The sequence below is a fragment of the Ochotona princeps genome, chromosome 28, assembly GCF_030435755.1.
Source record: "Ochotona princeps isolate mOchPri1 chromosome 28, mOchPri1.hap1, whole genome shotgun sequence".
Lineage (NCBI taxonomy): Eukaryota > Metazoa > Chordata > Mammalia > Lagomorpha > Ochotonidae > Ochotona > Ochotona princeps.
The window spans coordinates 11,187,941-11,208,795 of record NC_080859.1 but is presented as its reverse complement, the minus strand read 5'-3'; the positions used below and the strand labels follow the sequence as shown (position 1 = coordinate 11,208,795).

Here is a 20,855-nt window from a genome sequence, read left to right as displayed (position 1 = left end):
CCATGTTTTGTTCATCCTTGCCTTTTCATGCTGCCTTGTACTTTTTATGATGAATAGGCAAATAATACTGTGCTCCAATTTGTGGTGATTTGGGTGGGAAGAAATAGTAATAATGGTAGTGTAGGTCAACAGCCATTTTGTTTGTCTGCCAGTTACATTTAGCAAAAAGGTCTTTCTGACCTTGGTAGCTGGGAAGCTGTGAACCTAAGCTGCATCCATGTAACATGCTTTTCAATATGTGAATGGGAGAAGTGGACACTCATGGTGCCTGACTTACTCTTTTGGTTATAAATACCACGTTCTTAATGCTGGGAAATTAAATCTGACCTGGAAGAAAACAAAGTGATAATAGCAAACACATCTATCCCTTAAAGTCTGTTCTAGGTGCTGTTGTAAGTGCCTTTCACATTTAATAGTCTCAGTAATTCTGTTTTAGAGATGGAGAGATTAGCCTGTAGTGCAGGAAAACCCAGGTTTACTGCTCACTGCCCACTGTATCTTGCTCATGGCCAGCGTTGTGATTCTCCCCCTGTGAATCCTGCCACCAGTGTGGTTGATGTGCAGGGCCCTTTTCCTTGTTTGTAATAGTGGAGATAACCGTCTTTGCCATCTTGGGTTTTTATCAAATAAAGTAACATTTACACATGCCTTTTTGATCTTTAAACACTATCCAAATCTAATATATTCTTGTTGAATATTTGATACCCAAATTTATTTTTTCTTATACTGTTTTTTTTTTTAATTTTTTTGTCATTTGATTTGAGAAACACAAAGGTAGACATGGAGAGATGTTTATCTGCCAGTTTACTTCCCGGATACCCACAACAGATGAGATGAGGCCAGGGTGAAGCGAGGGGCCAGGAGCTCAGTTCCTCCCCCATGTGAGGAACAGGGACGAAGGAACCTGAGTGTATATGTTAACAAAAATATGAAATTGGGAATGGACCTGGAGCATGATCCTAGGCACTCCAATATGGGATGCAGGGGTCCCAAGGAACATCTTAATCGTTGTACCAAATGCCTACCCCCATTTCTTGTTATAAAGAAATAAAGAAAGTGCTATATTTGTACCATAAACATCTGGCAATGTGGGGAAGATAGATATATTAAAATTAATCTGTTGAATGGATTGCTGCTTAACGTATAAGAATATGTGAGAGACATTAAGCTGCAAGTTTACTTAAATTGTTACAGAACCAAAACAAGATACCAGATGAAGATTCCTACTTTTAAAAATTATGTTTTCATTAGAGAAATAGACAGACAATGATCTTGTCTCTACTGATTGATTATCCAAATGCTAAGAGGGCTGGGACTGGGCTAGGCAGAAGCTGGCAGCCAGGAACTCAGTCTGGGTTTCCCATGTGGGCAGCAGAAACTGAAGTTCTTGAGACATCACCTGCTTCCGTCGAAGGTGGGCATTAACAGGAAGCTGCAATCAGAAGTGGAGCCAGGACTTAACCCTCAGGCACTCTGATTGGGATCAGATATCCCGATTGGCTTCTTTACCACCATACTACGTGCCCACCCCCAAGAGAGAGCTTTGCATGGGTAGAATCTTCACCTCCAAGAAAAAAAAAATGTGTTAACAGTGGTCTTGCCCACTTTCCCTTGACTCTTCCCACCCTGATCAACTATGAAGCATCATCAAAAAATTTTTAAAAAAGAAAAAAAAAGATAGTGGGAGACAAAAAAAAAAAATGCATGCTGATCCCTCTGTTCCGTTTTCCAGACACATGAAGTTAGTACTGACTTAGAGAAAAACTTTCCTGTGATTTCTTGGAATTTAGAATATGTTATTGGCAACACCCAGTGAAGAGTTTTGTGTTACTGACTTTTTTTGGTTTATTGTTTGTTTTGTTTTATTTTGTTTTGTTGAAGAGAGCACACTCTGTTGTTTCTTCTTATAAGATTTATTTATTTTTATTTGAAAGGTAAATTTACAGAGAGATAGAGACAGAAAGGGATATCTTCCATGCACTGGTTCACTCCCCAAATAGCTGCAGTGGCCAGAGCAGAGCTGATCCGAAGCCGGGAGCCAAAAGTTTCTTCTGGGTCTCCTGTGTGTGTGCAGGGGCACAAAGACTTGGGACATCCCCGCTGCTTTCCCAGGTCGTTATTAGCAGGGAGGAAGTTGGAAGTGGGGCAGCCAGGATGAGAGCCGACACCCATATGGGCTGCTGACACAGCAGATAGAGCATTTTCATGCTATGCCACCATGCCAGCCCAGTGTTGCTGGTTTTTAAATAGGTTTTAGAAATACTTTGCTTCATGTATGTATTGTATCGTTTACTTGGTCAGATGTATCCATAGTCCCGGTGCTCCCGTATTTATAGAAGATGCCTTATAACTTCTATTCTCTATTTTTAAACTCAGTATGTTTATAGTTTCCTCATCTTATCTGTATAAATTGCCATTGTCTGCACTAAAAGTTTATTGCTCTAACATTTTTTTCTTAGAATTTAGTGTTTGAAATGAACTACATATTAACTCATTCATGACTGCATTAAAATGTGTACAATTTTATTTTTAATGAAAAAAAATGTAATGTGATTTTCCTTATGTAATTCAGTAGAGTGCTTATTTTATTTTTAGTTATTAAGAAATACTTATATATGGTATTTCTGCATGAGTATATTTCATAAAGCTAAGTCTTATAATCCAACTAATGAATGAATACATTAACATTTCTCTCATAAAATGAGGCCTTTTAAAATATTTACCATATTGCATACTTTGATATCTGAAAGACTCAGAGAGATCTAATACATGGATTCAAATGCCTGTAACAGCCTGGAATGGCCCAGGTTGAAGCCAGGGATGCTGATCTCCATCGGGTATTCCACAGGAGTGACAGCAACACAGTCCTTGAACCATCATTGTTTGCGACCTCCATCATCTGGATTGAAAGTGGCACCAGGACCCTATTCCCTCTGACACGGGGTGTGAACAACCCACGTGGTGTCATACCTAAACGTTCTGCCCAAAATCGTCTCTGATTTAGGTTTTTAAATTCCTGATCTGTTTGGTGCTTTGTTTCTTTATTGCAATTTTATTTTTAAAAATCCTAGCCTTTTCTGTCTTAGAAAATTTTTTTAATGTGGAACTTTATCATTAACAGTTGAAGAATTTTTTGATGTCAACTTAAGGGTTTTTATGTTTGATAATTCAAAGGCTTGCTAATCCTTCAATTTTATTCACCTGTGTAGAATGACACATTTTTCTCTTAACAAATAACTTGGTATTTTGTAAATGATGTCTCCTGTCTGAGACCCGTCATTGTGGCCTGCACACTGCGGCTCGTTAAGGGAAGGAATTGGGTCCTCTGTAATTTTTAGTATGTTCTGTGTAGCATTTGTATGGACAACTAAGTGTTCAATACATGAGAGCTGATCTGTGTTATATCTTACAGGCTGATGTTTCCAGTGACCACTGGCCATCGTTGGTTCAAGAGGCTACCACCGAAGCCATGAAACTTTGTTTTTGTCCATTGGCTGTTCTTTTACAAGCCTTGTTACAGTTCAGTCGCAAAATGGGGGCAAGGTATGGAGATTTTTTTGCTCATTGTTTCTCTTTTTTTCTTTTTTCTTTTCATTGCTTCTTCTTTTTCAGTCCACCTAGGAAACTGTTGAAGAAGGATTTCTAATCAGTTCAACAGACTTTAAGGTTATTCTTTAGGTTTAAAAAACAATTTGGTGCACAGATACAAACCATAAGAGGGTTAGCCATGACTGTATTTCAAGTGAAGAAGATTTTGGAGTTTTTGTTTTCCGCACAGTAAACAGTAATAAATGAGTTTAAAAAACAGATACATTGCTTACAAATAGTGTTTTAATAGTGTCATTGTATGTCTAAAAATTTCAAAAGCTGCTCAGATTAAAATATAAAAATTCAGGCCATATTTTTTCTAATGGGTAGTAGGGATAGAACAAGTATAAATGAGAAGAAAATTACGTAAAAGTCATGTAGATGAAAGGGATAGTTAATAGCGCTCTGAAATCTGAAACTAATGTGCCGCTCTAACATCTGTCGCACATAATACAGAAGGCTGTAAAGAAAATGATTTTTAGGAACCAACATTTCTGGAATGTGGTAGGTGCTGTAGAAAAGGAGCTTAATGAGGGTATGTGGCAGAAGACATCCAAAACCGGGAAGGGGGAGAAGTAGGACCCTGCAGCTAATCATCATTTCCAGCACTATGCATTAATATTTCTTCAGATTTGGCTGCATATGTTTGAAATTAGTTTCACTAGGCTATAATTCATACTTTTTTTTAAAGATTTATTCACTTTATTACAGCCAGATATACACAGAGGAGGAGAGACAGAGAGGAAGATCTTCCATCCGATGATTCACTCCCCAAGTGAGCCTCAACGGGCCGATGTGCACTGATGCGAAGCCAGGAACCTGGAACCTCTTCCGGGTCTCCCACACGGGTGCAGGGTCCCAATGCATTGGGCCGTCCTCAACTGCTTTCCCAGGCCACAAGCAGGGAGCTGGATGGGAAGTGGAGCTGCCGGGATTAGAACCGGCGCCCATATGGGATCCCGGGGCTTTCAAGGCAAGGACTTTAGCCGCAAGGCCACGCCGCCGGGCCCTATAATTCATACTTTTAAATGAACTTTTATATTTGATGCTCATTGTGAATGACTTAGAGGACACTGACTCCTTTGCCCCTGAAATCTTGTTAACACCACTCTTATTTTTACCCTCTCTTAAAATCAGCCCAAATAAATACATCACCTAAGCAAAAAATATGCCTACTATTTGATTCCTGTGCAAAAACTTCAAAAACTGGAAGGCAAGTTCTTACAGTTCTTGCTTCAAGCTAATCTCTGCTTATAAGATGCTTCTACTTCGCAGTTTTAAAATTACTGCTGTTTATGTTGTTTCTACCAGTTCAGAAATTCTGGGTTCACACATGGTAGTAAATTAAAAAAACAAAAAGAAATTAAATATAACTGCACATTAGTTTGTTGTTACAATGGGTTCACACACTGTATTTCCTTGGAAATGTACATTGAAAGCTTAATATTGAGCCTAAAGTTTGCTAGGATCTCATCTAGGAGCTGATTCGAGTCCTGAAAGCTGTGCTGCTTATCCACTTGCTGCCCTCCTGTGGGAAATCCCAAGGGAGCTCCCGGCTCCTGGCCTTGATCCAGCCCGGTTCCAGCTGTTGAGGCCATTTAGGGAGTGAGCCCATAGGTGGAGGATCTATACTGTATGGAATGATAATGTACTTGCTTTAGACTACATGTAGCTTCTTTCTTGCAGAGACACACGGCGACTGCTGGAGAGAGTGGTCTATCAACCTGGATACCCCCAGTCTGTGGTATCAGCTGCGCGTTGGTATCTGCTGCGACACCTGCATGCCAAAAATGACTATGAGCTCATTGACGTAAGGCACTGGTTTTATTTCAGATATTTGATCCTGAAGCTAGGGAGTGTTAATGTTATTTTTCAAAATTACCCTAGAGTTATGATTGAATTTTTACAAAATAAGCATATAATTCTTTGGCCAACAAAAGAATATGTCTATTGTGGCACCTATTGAAATATAGGAAAACATTTATGCGTATAGCTTAAAGGTTAAATATTTAGCTTATATTTTACCATATGTTAGTTATGAACTTCCCATTTCAATATTACAAATTGCAAGATCCATGTTGTTGGAGATAAGTAACAGGACAAAGATGTGTTTAGAAATAGTTTATACAAGTATACCTGTATCAAAAATCACATGGTACCCCATAAATATGTCTAATTTTAATTTTTAACTAAAAATTGAATAAATAAATAAAGAATAAGATTGTATAATATAGATTGAACCTGTGTGTGCAAGATGCCTTACAGGCAATCTGTGGCTAGGTTTTTCTTTGACTGTAATTATTTGAAGCCAGAATCCAAATCAATAATAAATACCGAGGCCTAAGACATAATTTTAAAACCTTGTGGTTCTTATTGGTTGTGAAGTATGCAAGTGGTTGGATCCTAGCCATAGGTAGCATAGTGTTTTACTTTTATATATGTGTGTATATATATATATATATATATAAATATAAAGAAATATAGCAGATTCATGGCTGTCTTTATATAATTCTCTGACAATGAATTCTTGTAAATTTTCTTAATAAGAGTGAGAAAAGGACAGGTAGTACTTTGTCTATGAACACATGAGAAAATTGTAAGTTCAAATCATTCATCAAATGTTCTGAGGTTTATAAAAAGTTGAAAACTGCTGATCTGAAGCCCTTATTTAAAAGTGAAAGTGGTAGTGCTGCAAATGCCATCTGAACTTAACCTGAAGCACTGCCAAGAGCCAGTCTTTCCTTCTCCTTTCCTCCTCTCCCTCCCTCCCGCCTGCCTGCTTTCTTTCCTTTCTTCCCCCTGCCTGCCAGGCTTCTTTCCTCTCTTCCTTCCATCTCTCCCTCCTTCCTTCTTCCCTGTGTATTTCTGTATTGCTCTTTTTTCATCCTTTCATCCAGAAAGGAATGCCTTAGCTGCACTCCTATTTATTACTTGCTACTTCATTAGAAGTGAATGAACTGGGGCGAGCAGCAGGGTAATCCTCTGCCAGTGGCTCAGCGTATGGACATCGATTCTATTCCCAACTGCTCCGCTTCCTGTCCAGTTTCCTGCCATGGCCTGGGAAAGCAGAGGAGGATGACTGAATCTTAGATTCCTGTACCCAAAAGGGAGAGCTGAAAGAAGCTTCTGGCTCCCAGCTTCGTACCAGCCCAGTTCTGGACATTACAGGCATTTGGAAGATGGAAGATTTTTCTGTCTTTCTTTATCATTTTTCTCTATAAATGCCTTTCCGATACAAATAAATCTTTTAGAAAAGAAAAAGAAATGCATGAATAATATGGTTTAGCAAAAGGTAAATCTAATTAAAAAGGAAAAGAAGAAAGCCAGAGGAGGAAGCTGGCGTGTGAATTGCTGTTGGTCTTGTGTTAACACTACCAAAAAATGGCATTATTTCTATAAGAAGCTGGGAATAGGGGGTGAATCTGGGACCCAGACCATGAACTCCTATCTGAAATGTGGGCAGCCCAAGAGGTTTTTTACCTACCATTGCAAGTGCCTGAGTAGTTTTCAATTTTTATTCAGTGTTGTCAGTGGCAGCAATAAAAATGCTGTCATCCATGCTACCAAGGCTTGCCTCTCTTTGATATTAGCTTTGGCTGGACAGTTTATTTCAGTAAGGGACAGATTGCATATAGTCACTTTATTCAGTGTAGTCTGGTGTTGCATTTTCAAGACTACTGCTCTTTGGCATACTTGGCTTCTATGCATTTAGATGTAGATACTGTTAATAAGCAAAACTCTTAATAGTTCTGTATGTGATTTTCCCACAGGTGCTGATCAAGAACGCAGAAACCCACAGCGATACAAGGGCATTGGAACTGAATCAGAAATTATCCTCACAATAGCAGTGGGTTATTTTACAGTAAAGAAGCGTAGAAATAACCGTGCATCTTAAACAATGAATCAAGACCTCCCAAAGCACCATTTTGTTAAAAACTATAGTCATCTATTTGTTTTCTTACTTTTTAATCTAAAGAGCTTGAAGTTCTTAAGTTAGGGATGTAGCTTTCCATTCACTCCTTACCTAATTTTAAACTGAAAGGCACAATGCGAGGAAATCCACCCCCCCCCCCCCGGGTTGCATACCAGTTATCTGTAAACATGGCTGTGTGCTTCTTGCATGGTGCACGATTGGGTACCTTGGTTTTTTTTAAGCCCTTACAATAAAGCCTTAATAGCCATTCTCTAAATAATCTGCAAAAGCAGATTAGCACAATGCAGAATTTTAGTTTGTAAAAAAAAATTCAGTTAGTTTTTCCTGTAGAGTTCAGTCCAACTCATCATAAAATCCTATTTTGCTAGTCGTTCATTTATCTCTGATTCTGTCGAAGAAACATAGGCGTTCAGAACACTCAGGTGTGCAGATACATTCAAAACCGTTAATGGAAAATCATGCTGTCAGTGTTTACTCAATCATGCATTTCCTTCAGTTATGATGAAAAACTTGAATTTTCTGAAATAAAGAGAAATGTAGCATCCTTCTTTACAGTATCAGTTTGAGACACACTCCTAGATTTCAAATTTTAAACTTGAAAGCATAGTTTTTTTTTTCATAAAAGTTTTCACATACTTAAACAATATGCTGCTTATGTCAGATTGATGGCTTTAAAAATGTTTGTGGACATTTATTTTTTATTTATCATATAAAAATACGAGGCTATATAATCTGTGTTATGGTTTTTCCGAAGCTGTAGGTTTACAGTGTTACTTTGTGAGCTAATACAAATTGATAAGCCATGATTGTACTTCAAAGGTTAGTCTATTGAGAACTCTAATCTGAAGTTACCCAAAATTGGCTAAACCTAATCATCGCCCAGTAATCAGGCTCTTTAGGGATGAGAGCACCTAGGACTCTGCATTTCAAAGGCATGCCTAAGACATCCTAACATTCATTCAGATTTGTGAGGCGTCGGTTAATGCAGTGATTCCTCCCTTTCTTTATGTAACGAGGTGAGGCACACTCCATTCTCCATCTGCTTCTCCTGCACCCCCATAACTGAGTGTTCTCGTGGGCCTGGCCCTTGGGCTGGGGTGCACCGTGCACAGGACTGCGTGTGCTCCCTGGTTCCCAGAGCACAGGCCAGTTCCATTCACTCCATGCCTCAAATTTTCCCGTCCTCCGTCTGCTTTCTGATGGTTTGCCAGGGCAGTATGGCCTTTATTAACCTTAGCCCCTGGTTCCTAATCAAGAGGTAACCTTTAGACTTCTTTCCAAGTTCTCACTTCCAGGCTCCTCCTACCCAGGCTGTGTAGAAAGGAGTGTTGGGAAAACACCTGCATGAAAACCATCTCAGGTCATTCTTTGCCGGGTTGTGTGCACTTATCCTTTCTTTTTTTTTTTTTAATTAATTGATTACTTTTTTTGACAATCTTGACATAATTAGGGTAAAAAGGTTCAAGCACTACAGGAAGATGGGCAAAACAATTAGTTCCATATTGTTTCCTTAATATATCTGATGTAAAAGGGGATTTTAAGGGAGAAGCCCCACCCAGTCTCCTACCTACCCCAGGTCCCAGATGTGGGGCACGCTCCGAGGATCTTGCTCAAGTGGTTTTGATAGTTCAACAGTTCTGAATTGCTGCCACTCTCATCACTCCAAGCACGATGAGTTCACTGGAGAATCCACTGATTGACATAGTCCATCACTGAGTCTCCGTTTGCCCAGTATTTTCATTGCCAACATATAGCTGAGGTGATTGATTTACTTGTTCTGTCCTCTGTCTTTTGATGGTTAGGGTTCTGAGTACAGAAGCTCGATTGGTGGGATCCACAAAGAAACTTTGTATGAGGTGTTCCCAGACCAGATTCTTGTATGTACTAGCAAACACAGGGCCCGGCACAGTCCATTGCCCCGAACACTTATCCTTTCTTAATTCCTGCTTGTTGTCGGCTCTTCAGATTGCTGCTGGGTTACTATGAGCTTCACATCATTCCAGTTCATGTTTTTGTAGAGTTTACTTTGTGCCAGACTAGGCTCAGTGTACGTAACATTGTCACCTGATGCTGGTTCATCAAGGAGAATGGTGCTAAACAATAGTTTAAACCAGAAGAAATTTGAAATGAATCCATATCACTGGATTCTAGAAACTCTGAAAAGTGGCCAGCATTTTCCTGCATGGTTTAAAAGATGTAAGTTTCATCAGAAGGATTCAATTAAAATTTACTTCCTGAAGAACCAATAACAAGCATTCATACTATTTTATTGTGTTGTATCTTATTTAGGAATGGTGATGTATTTTCTGCTCTTTTTTAGCCACTTCTTGGCTGTTCCTGGCTAGATGTATGGTTAGTTGTTAGATATATGATAAAAACATTTCAGGTCACAAGTAAACTTCCAGGAACATCATCTGTTTGCTTGGGTGTGCTTGTCATATTTCTTGAGTTCTCTTTTAGTCATTTTAGTTGAGTAGAAGATAGGGCAGGGGAACCTAGTTTAAAATGCCAACCTCTTTTTTCACTTTACAAAATAAGCAGTTGACAAATTGCTTTTTAATATCAGTTTCTGCTACAAATAGGATTGAATGGAAATACCCAGGTTGTACAACAAGGGAATAGGAAGATGTGATTGCTTAAGACAGTGTGAAACGTTAGGCAAATACCTGTGGTAGCACACTGGTGGACAGAATTGAAGCATGCTTTGGGACAGGAGGCAGGAGACTTGCAGATTCATTTTTGTGTTGTACATGGGAAAATGTTGGCACTTTGGGCAAGCTTACCTCTTGTCTTTCCACAGATCTTTTCTGATTTCAGTTACAAATAGGAAATTCTAAGGCTTCCAGGCTGTGTGTTACAAGGCACTCGGCAGCAGGCTTCAACAGACCTGGAATTTGTTTTTGTTTTGCTTTGGCTTGGCACTTTAAAAACAACATTTGTATATCCTGCAAGTCCAAAACATTTTCATATATGAAGATTTTCTGTATAAATGAAATAAAAAGTCAGGACACTCTTAGATAGTGTGTACCCCATATTTAGTTGAGCAAATGTATTCACTTCGACCTGTCTCCGGGACTTCAAGGGGTGTTCCTTTCTTTGTCTGATTCTGAACTTTCTGAGGAACAGTAATTTCAATTATCTTATTGTTATTTGGGAAGTTTATTTATTGGAAAGTCAGAATTAACAGAAAGAGTCTTCCATCCTGTATCACATGCCTTCCTTGTCCCCACAAATGAATTGACCCAGGCCAAAGGCAGGAGGCAGGAGCTTCTCTAGGTCTCCAATCTGGATGCAGGGGCCCAAGGACTTGAGCCATCCTCCACTGCCTTTCCAGGCACATTAACAGGGGACTGAATCAGAAGTATAGCAGCTGGAGCATGAAGTGGCACCCTTGTGGAATGCCAGCGTTGCAGCTGGTAGCTTTACCCACTGAAGTCATGATGCTGGTGCCAGTATTTTCAATTTTAAACACACACTTGTATCTCTTCAACAAATAGGTCTTAGAAAACATTTGAAATGTTTTCTTATTAGTTTTAAACGTGAAATTGCCTCTTTGTTTTAGTGAAGGGATGTGGTGGCAGAAGAGGGTTAATTATAATTGAAGAATATATTGAAAAAGATTGGGTTTTATATTATATCTTTGCACTACAGAAATAATTTAGGCATTTCGATCTCTTCTGAGTTTGTCAGTCAAGCAGTCCATTTGGGCTTCTTCATTACATAATTTTCATGCATTTAAAACTTATAAAATCAATTTTAAACAATATAATTATTGTTTTTTTCTGCTGATAACATAGGTAATGAGAATTTACCTTGCTTCGTGCTTGTGGTAGGCAGCATAATAGCTGCCAAACATATTCACACCCTCATTGCGAGAACTTGTGAAGCCAGGACAAAAGAAAATTCTCTCATGTGATTGGTAAGTGTAGAACTTGAGATTGAGAGTGTGAAGGGGAACAGGTGGAACCAACTCAACCACAGTTTAAAAGTGAAGAGTCTTTTTGAGAGAGATGTGACCAGGGAAACTTGGAGAGATGGGATACTGCTGGCTTAGAAGATGGAGGAAGGACCAGGCACCATGGGAGGAGGTGGCTTTCTGGAAAGCAAGGAAACATTGTCCTATGGAACCCTGGAAAAGAGCCCGGTGGACATCATTGATGGGAGCCTGGGAGACCAATGTCCAACTTTAACCTATTGTTAAGAAAAGGAAAGTGATCAAGTACATATAAGTTGTTTAAAATGTTTACTCACTGTGAAAATACAAATGCCAAAAGAATCTTAAGAATGTACGTGTTCGTGTCTGTAGTTAATATCTGAATTTTCCAATGCCACTATGAAGCAATTCATTCTTAAAGTATTTCATGTCTTGAAAGAAACTGCGAGATTATTCTCCCACAACCTAAGTGGTGTGTCTCCAACTAGTTTTGGTACTGAATGGGTGGCTTGGGTGTTTGAATAGCAGTGAAGGCAGCACTTACAAGTACCTGGGTTCAAGTCCCAGCCCTGTTGTTATAGCTATTTGGGCAGTGACCCAGAAGGTGGGAAATCTTTTAATACACACATACATACACACACACACACGTATATGATGATCATGTGACTAAATAAGTCAGATTGGGTTTTAGCTGTTCAATGGTGACATTCTCTTTTAGGATCACCAGTTTTCCAAGTCAGAAGGGAGCTGAAACAAGCTGCTTGGTGCTGTACCATGGAACAGCCAGCCACTCTGCCATCCACTAGGCAGAGAGAACCCTTAAGTCACACACTCTAATGTAGAACCCCCAGTAGGAGACCCATACAGTACAACACAGACTTTGATGCTATTCCCTGTGCTTCAGTCATGCAAAATGTGATCGTTTATTAATCTCTGTGAAGATGAAAAATCCTTCAGGTTAGTTTCAGGAAATCAGGAACTTTTCTGGAAAATCGCTATATATACTGGTTTTAAAATCGTAGTCTGAGGCTGGTGGTGTGGTGCAGTGTTAAGCGACTGCCTACAAAGTTGGCATCCTGTGTCAGAATGATCATTTGGGTCTGGCTTCTCCCCTTATAATCCTGCTCCCTGCTAATGCACCTGGGAAGTCAGCAGAAGATGCTTCAAATACCTCGGCCCTGCCATTCTATGGGTGAGCTGGTTGGAGTTCCAGGCTCCTGGCTTCAAGCTGGTCTGGTCCAAGCTGTTGTGGCCATTTGGGGAATGAATCAGCAGATGGAAATTCCTTTCTCTAACTGTGCATTTCAAAAAGGAATTTTTTTAAGAAAAAACAGAATACGCATATCACACATTTTACAAGTCTTAATTATTCTATTCAATTGAATAGATACAAAATATTCTACAAATAATTTTTATAGGCATGCTTAACTCCTGAAGTTCAGAAGTTACCTTGGGAGTAGGGGTCAAGTGATGCAGCAAAAAAGATGGCCTGGGTTTTATCTTTGCAGATGGTCACATGTTTACTTGCCCATGTGTGTACCTGGCAGTTTGGGACACAGATGTCTCTGGGTACAAGAGAAAAGCCAGATGGAACTAATTTGTGTGTGTGTAGAAAGAAGTTAGGCAGACAGAGCAGTGCTGAGAAGGCAAATTTATATTGCAATTAGCATCTTTTTAAAGGTGAAATACATATAAGGCACTTTAGAAAGTCACAGAAAATGGAGTTCAAAGATACATTTATTTTGGTTCAAAAGACAGGAAATTCATGCATAGTTTTCTTGATGTGTGTTTTCCAAGAACTTTTTGAAGACCTCTTGTATACATGGATTTCAAATGTTGTTGCACCCAATCAAAATGACTTAATTCAATTTCCTGGGAACTTTTTAAGTTCCTTCAAGTGTTCGGGTTGCCTTATGCCAGCCTACTCGTGGCCCAGAACCAGGGCTGTGCCTGTGGATGGAAAACTTACAAGACAGGTTTAGAACCATTTTATTATCCCCTCACACACCCCAGATTTGTAGTAAGCACTGGGGAATAATTTGCAAATATTGGGAAATATGGAAGCAGCAACAAGCTTTTGGGCTCAATCAGGCAGCTACTGGAATAAATATCTCAAGTAAGATAACACATTGCAAAGGCTCTTGACAGCATATGGGGTGGCAATCACTACCCACTGGAGCTTTGGCAACCACAGGCTAACAAGAGAGGCACAGAGTGCAATGAATGCCTACCCTGGGCCAGGCTCTTGATACTGTTGCCACATTGTAGTCTCACATGTTTTTATTATAGTAGATGTCATTTTATAGGCAAAAGGAGGGGGAAAGGAGGCCTCAGAGAGACTGATTCATAAAATTTTATACTCCTAGGAAAACTGAATCTAGACCCATAGATTACTTCTGAAATAACTGTCAGATTTGGACAATAATTGCTGTCAGCTCAAAGAAATATGAGAATTGAGGTATGTGTCTTTGCGATCTATCACACTATAATGAGATGCTATCACTTTTCATTTGCATTTCTTAATTCTAGGAAGGAAGCTTGGGAGAATTCTGCATTTCTGAGGCTATGTGATGATAAGGAGTGTTCCACTTGTTAGATTTTGTGTGTGTGTCTTCAGGAGCTTGTTTATTATGCTGAAATAATACATTAGGGGCTTTCTGAGTGATAACTGGGAAAAGGAAATCCTCTCCTTATAAACAAAGGTAAAAGAAAACATTTTTCACAGTAGCATGAACCACATACTTAGTAGATCTGGTTTAATAAAAATGCCAGAATGCCTAATTATCTATACAACTACTTTTATAACTTTATACAGATGGCACATTGGGTAAAAATGCACTATCATATTTGGTAGACTTCAGGATCAGTATCCTTAGTGCATCACTAAATACACTTTGGTAAAGCAAAGGAGAAAGACTTGCAACTAGGCTTTTTAAACATAACACAGTGACAGCTACAGAGTTCTGGTTCTTTTCTCTTTTGGGGAGTTTCTTGGTCTGCAAAGGATAAAAGCCAAGAGTAGAGTCTGTGTAACATGTACACAGAGGTCTGTATGACAGACTATGAAGACTGCAACACAGGGGAAAGATGCCTTCTGCTCCTTTGCACTGCACATCTCTCGGTCCACTGTCTGTCTGTCCTGTCGTCCTGGCACTCTGTTGGTCAGGTGTTGAGTGGCTAGGCTTCCAACAAGAGGATCCACAGGATTGCAGTCCATTGGAACAAAGAGCAAAACCTTTGAAACAGACAAAGCAGGATTCCACTGTAAGAATGTCCAAACACATGACTCTGAATGTTAACGTGGCCATGATAGATTCTGGTGTGGAAACTAATCTATCTGATGAGACTAGTATCAGAAAACACACACCACCTTCATACACAGAACCTGGTGAACCAAGTCTAGTCAATTTCCACTTATAAATGTTAGTTCCTTTAGGTCCAGCAATCCAGTCAAGAGGAGGAGCAAGGGTTATTTCAGCTAGCTTCTCATGATTCCTTTTAGCACTAGTGAAGAACTAAGCTATAGAGTTACTTTTCTTCTACTGGGTGGCGAAGGGTTTCTTTGTCAAGACTGCGGAGTGACCGGGTTTCACTGGTCCACATCTGAGCTGTCACTTGTGGTGCTGGAGCTCTCATTGTCAGAGCGCTGCCTATCACCGTACAGCTTGATGCAGTGACCTCTTGGAAAACTTGGTCCCCTGCTCAGCCCATTTGTACCCTGCTACAGTGTGGATTTTGAACTTGATATAAACCAAGGCCAACATAAACAAAGTGTTTCATTTTTTAAAAGAAGATTTATTTATTATTGGAAAGTCGGATTTAGAGAGAGAAAGAGCTTCCATCCACCGATTCACTCCCCAAGTGGCTGCAATGGCTGGAGCTGGGCCAATCCAAAGCCAGGAGTCAGGAGCTTCTTCTAGGTCTCTCAAATGAATGCAGGGTCCCAAGGCTTTGGGCTATCCTCGACTGCTTTTCTTTTTTTTATTTTTTATTTATTTATTTTTTTCTTGACTGCTTTTCTAAGCCACAGGCAGGGAGCTGGAAGGGAAGTGGAGCAGCTAGTACATGAACTGGTACCCATATGGGATCCTGGCGCATGCAAGGTGAGGACTTTAGCCACTAGGCTACTGTGCCAGGCCCTGATTGTTTTATTTATCGTTGATGACAGCACAAGTTCCACTTTTTTTTTTTTTTTTTTTAACCTTCTCCAGCTTCTGCTCCCAGAATCCACCAACTGTCCTTTGGTCCTCCTGGTCCTCCCATGTCTTAGACACAGATTAGTTTAGATGGAGGGATCTTTATTTACCAACTCATTCTTGCAGAAACTTTGATTCAAGCTCACCTATGCCACGCTTTTTTTTTTTTTTTTAAGATTTTGTCTTATAGTCAATGCATAGAAGTCCTAGGTGCTAAGTGATGGAATTTAGGCTGAAACTTGATAGGTTCTTGGTTATGGAAGTTGCTTTCAGTTGCACAGGGTATGAGTTTGTCCAGTACCGTGTAGGCCCTGCTTATCTGAAGCCCAGCCCTGAATACTGGCCTGTGGATAAAGCAGGACTGCTGTGGAGAAGCACCTGCCACTTGAGTCCTATTACCCTTCCCCAGTTGTAGTGGCTGCGGGGCTTTCCTGGATGGACAGGTCCTCAGGAGAAAGTACGTTTCACTGGACACTGTAGTCAGCATCTGGTGCCCTGCCAGGTGACATCCATCATGTTTCTCTGGCTGTTGGCCTCCCACTCCAGAGACAATCGAAAGAAATGCTTTTCAAATAGGACAGTAGCTCATCATGAAGATGTTGTTCCAGGAGAAATCTATATTTTGTGCTTCTCTCTATGTTTGTGCCTTGTTAGAATTATTGCAAGCCCAAGGTGGGCTTTTTTTTCTTACGTATTAGTAGTAAGAAACTATAAATGCAAGTATTTTTACATAGTGATTTGAATCAGAATTGTGTCAGAGTATTATGGAATTATTCTTTCTTCCCCACAAAAGCAGAAAGTTGTACTTTTTAACCAATACTGTTTATCCAGTATAGTACCTGCTGTACATTAGAAGTTACTAGTAGAGAGTGCACACATGGATAAATGGTGTAACCTATTTTTCAGAGTAAGTTCTCTGGACTGGCCAGCTGGAATCTTGGTTCTTTTCTTACTGACCCTGTGATCTCATGTCAGTTTCCCAAACTCGCTGTGTGCCTTGTTTGGTAGAGTGAATTAATTCCCCTGTCTGTACTCCTTTGAACAGCTTCTAGGAGCTGGTGAAAATTCTATCAGTGCATCTCTTAATTATTTCAATAACTTCCATAGCAGGTGCGGTCAAGTAGTCATCCCCATTTTAAGAAACTGGGAATGTAAAGTTAAGGAACCCAGCCTGAGTCACACACAGAGCAGTTGCTGGGTTTAGACGGGTCAGATCTTAAGATCCCTCAAGATTTCCCAGCACAAAAGTGAGACTTATTTGCCTGTTTTCTCACTTGCATCTTTTACGACTGTGGAAGAGGGCCCGGTTTATGACCTGGTGGTGGGTCCATTAGTTATTTCCGACTAATGACATATATATGTCATTATGTATATTATATAATATATGTAATATATGTTATATGTATTGTATATATAATCTAAAAATGAGATAACAGAACTTTAGCAAGGAATAGAGGGTTATGGAAATTTCGCCCATAGAGTTGGAACCTTTCTTGGCTATGTAATAAGACAAAGCTCTAATATGTTTTTTTTTCCACCATATCAGACACAGTTTTTATTTTTCCTCTTTTTGAAAAATATATTTGTTTTAAACAGCTAGATTTACAGAGAAAGGAGAGGAGAGAGAGAAAAGAGAGAGTTCTTCCATCTGTTATTCACTCCCCAAATGGCCACAATGGCCAGATACAATACAGTCTGAAGCCAGGAGCCAGGAGCTTCCTCCAGGTCTTGCGTCTGGGTGCAAGGGCCCGAGCACTTGAGCCATCCTCTGCTTCTTTTCCAGGCCATAGGTAGGGAGCTGGATCAGAAGTGAAGTAGCAGGGACGTGAACTGGCATCCATGTGGGATATCAACACTGCAGACAGAGGATTCGTCTGATAAACCATTATGCCAGCCCACAGACATGGTTTTTTTTCTTTTTTTTTTGTGTTTTTTTTTAAATTAATTATTTTGCATTATGTGACAGTTTCATAGGCACTGGGAATCCCCCCACCCCTTCCTCTCCCCTCCCCCCTGGTGGATTCCTCCACCTGGATGCAGTATTACAGTTCAAATTCAATCAAGATTCTTTCCTTGCAAAAACATATACCAAGCATAGAGCCCAGCTACTTATTGTCCAGATGGGTTGAACAGTTTCTTGGGGAGACCATTTCTGGTCCGAAGTTAGAGCTGGTAGAATATCATCACAGTCAATTAAGAGTCCCAATATAACATCAACAGCAATTTGCAATATTATGGAATTGACATGGTTTTGAGTAACCAGTATGTTAAAAAAAAAAAAAAGCAAGTCCTAACCACAACCTATGATTAGCTCATTGACATTTCAATTTTAGTTTATGTACAGGACTGGCTGCTATATACCTTTAAATGGCTATAAGGTACCATTCAGCTGTCTCGTGTCTATTTCATTTTAAAGCTCTAATATGTTAAACCCTTTCCACAGACTTGTGTGTCTACTCCTGGAGAGGGAAGTGGCTAGCTGGCTAGGGACCAAAAGCAGCCTGTTTTCTGGCAGCAATCTTACCTCTTTCCAGGAGGGCCCACCACCCTCTCTCTGAGAAGAAACCATACATTTTATTTTTATGGCATTTAAGAAGAATCAGGAAAGTATTTGCAACCGTTCCCTATTGAGCCGTTAGCCACACAGTGTTCCAGCTTGCCTCACAGCACAGGGTCTTCACTCCAGTGGATAGAGAGCTGGTATTAAATCAATACCAGTAGCACAGTAAGCCACACCACCTGCCACCAGGGACTCTTAAATCCTTTCAATGACATGCCCTTCCCCACTTCACTGTCTTCTCCACTCTGTCAGCCAGGACACCTGCAAGTTCCCTTGGTGTTAGATGTCCTCAGGTGACTCCCCCTCCATGTGGCCCTCATGCCTCCACACCCAACCTCACCCACTTCACTCTAGGAATCCCTCATCTGTCTTGCCCACAACTATGTCTCTGCTGGTGACATCCACAGGGAACTCCCATGTTCCAGGCCCATCTCCCTGAACCACCAAGCACCTCCACCCAGATGTCCCATACATTCCTGGAAATCATTTTATTGGAAACTGAGCTCATGATCTGCACTGCGGCACTGTCTGCCTCCTAATTGATTATAATAGCCAGGGCTGGGCCAGATCAATGCCAAGAGCTGGAAACTCCATCTTGGTCTCCCACGTGTATGGCAGACACCAAGACCAAGGGCCATCTTGTGCTGCCCTCCCAGGCACTTTAGAAGGGAGTTACATTGGAAGCGATGCTGTGTTCTTTATACAATGCTGGCATTCTAAGCAGCAGCTTAACTTGCTGCACTATAATAGTGGCCCCTAAAACTTTCAGCCCGGTCCCAGCAGAGTCATTGGAACCATTTGGGGAATGGACCAGAGACAAAATGAACCAAGACGGATTCTCTTTCTGTAAACTGTGCTTTTAAAATAAATCTTCATAAAAATGATTTGAATGGCTTCAATTGCTGAAAACTAGAGACATTCCTAATAATATATTGAAATCGGACTAAAGGGATGTTCAGTGATGAACTGGACCTACAGAGTGGCTCTCATTTTTAGGGTGGGTCAGTCATTTCCAATTTGTCACAGTTTCTGCCATTCTTTAATGTCTTGTGCCTGGTATACCTTAATCATTCAGCACTTTTATGTTGACTGGCCTCCTCACCCTTTTATTTGTAAATAAATAGGAATATAAAAATAAAGTTATAGGAAGTAATTCCCTGTTTTTTTTCATTCACAGTTGGGAGACACTGTTAATTTTCTTTGCTTTATTGTTTTTTCCTGGTGCATTCACACCCTTAACAGGTGGTGAGAAGTAAAGACACATCCGAACTCCTCACTTCCCACTCAGAGATAGAAGCTCTCCTCTGTGCATGTTCTCATGCATCCACTCCATGGGCTGGTGCAAAAGACGATGGCGATGGGAAGGGTTTATATTTCCTGGAGCTCCACGATCTTACGCTGCAATTTCTTCAGGTCTTTCTGCACTTTATATTTCTCTAAATCCATCTTTGTCTTCTGTATTTGTTGGAGGGAGGTGAGAGAGTCGTGAATTGATTTAAATCCTGTGGGGAGAGAGGCAGAGAGAAGAGGTATGCTAAAGCAACACATCAGAATACATAAATATTTCACGAAATGATGATCAGCAGCTCTGCCATGATTGAGCCTCATTTAATTCCAAGCACACCAAGTTCCATTGGGACCAGTCTAAATGCTTACCAGCCCTTCCCTGTGTCATGAAGATGCATTAGCAATGGTGTTTTCCCTGATATTATCATGAACACTTAACTCCTCTCCTTCCTCTCCCTGCAAACATATTACATGATGAAGGGACTCTATATTTCAACAGACCTGACATGATATTTGTACAATCTCTTAACCTTTTGAAGAAAATTCTTGTTACCACACTGACGGTAAAGACCACACGAGATTTTAAAAGTTCCCTGGATACTGGCATTGTGGTATTGTGAGTTAAGTTACTGTCTGCAGTGCTGGCAGTGCTGATTCGAGTCCTGGCTGCTCCAAATCTGCTGCGGCTCTCTGTTAATGCTCCTGGAAAGGTAGAGGAAGATGGCCCAGGTGCTTGGGCACCTGTACCATATGGAAGGCTCAGAAGAAGCTCTGACTTCTGGCATTGACCTGACCCAACGTTGGCTATCATGGCCACTTGGGGAGTGAACCAGCTGATGGAAGCTTTCTCCTTGTGTTGTTCTCTCTACCTCTCTCTTTGTATTCTCTAACTCTGCCTTTCAAGAAAAAAAATCTTTAAAAATATTTAAGAATAAAGCTGCTATATATGTTCTTGCAAAAAAAATTTAACAAGCTCTCTGAAGTGGCTGACAGACCTAGAGTAGCCACCTGCTGCCCTTTTCCTGCCATGCTCCACCTCCTGGGGTCTCTCTACAGGCCAGCATGGCATTCCTTAACACTGCTGGTCACTGGTGACCGCAGGCCCACCAGGGCTTGGGCTGCCTGGGGCACTACTCATTCCCTGTGCTGTGGTCCTTTTTTTCTTTTTTAAAAATTTATTGTTATTGGAAAGTCGGATATACAGAGAGGAGGCGAGACAAAGAGGAAGACCTTCCATCTGTTAATTCACTCCCCAAGTGGCCACAATGGCCGGAGCTGAGCCAATCCGAAGCCAGGAGCCCATAGCCTCTTCCAGGTCTCCCATGTGGGCGCAGGGTTCCAAGCAGGGAGCTGGAC

The 20,855-nt window shown here is 40.6% G+C and overlaps 2 protein-coding genes and 1 pseudogene across 7 annotated transcripts in view; 1 reads left to right on the top strand and 2 right to left on the bottom strand.

Moving 5' to 3' along the window:
• The window catches only part of SKIC3 (SKI3 subunit of superkiller complex), a 70,522-nt gene extending 62,643 nt beyond the window's left edge, over positions 1-7,879 (top strand). For all 3 annotated transcript variants that reach the window (XM_058656421.1, XM_004586197.4, XM_058656422.1), the window contains 3 exons: positions 3,413-3,543; positions 5,275-5,398; positions 7,359-7,879. In XM_058656421.1, the coding sequence (XP_058512404.1) occupies positions 3,413-3,543; positions 5,275-5,398; positions 7,359-7,433 (330 nt within the window). In that variant the 3' untranslated portion in view covers positions 7,434-7,879. The remainder of the gene's footprint in view (positions 1-3,412; positions 3,544-5,274; positions 5,399-7,358) is intronic.
• A 6,637-nt stretch (positions 7,880-14,516) lies between these two features.
• Positions 14,517-16,932, bottom strand: LOC131478155 (ubiquitin-conjugating enzyme E2 E3-like; annotated as a pseudogene).
• Positions 16,933-19,402: 2,470 nt separating this feature from the next.
• The window catches only part of FAM81B (family with sequence similarity 81 member B), a 44,748-nt gene continuing 43,295 nt past the window's right edge, over positions 19,403-20,855 (bottom strand). For all 4 annotated transcript variants that reach the window (XM_058656370.1, XM_012927303.3, XM_058656371.1 and 1 more), the window contains one exon: positions 19,403-19,714. In XM_058656370.1, the coding sequence (XP_058512353.1) occupies positions 19,581-19,714 (134 nt within the window). In that variant the 3' untranslated portion in view covers positions 19,403-19,580. The remainder of the gene's footprint in view (positions 19,715-20,855) is intronic.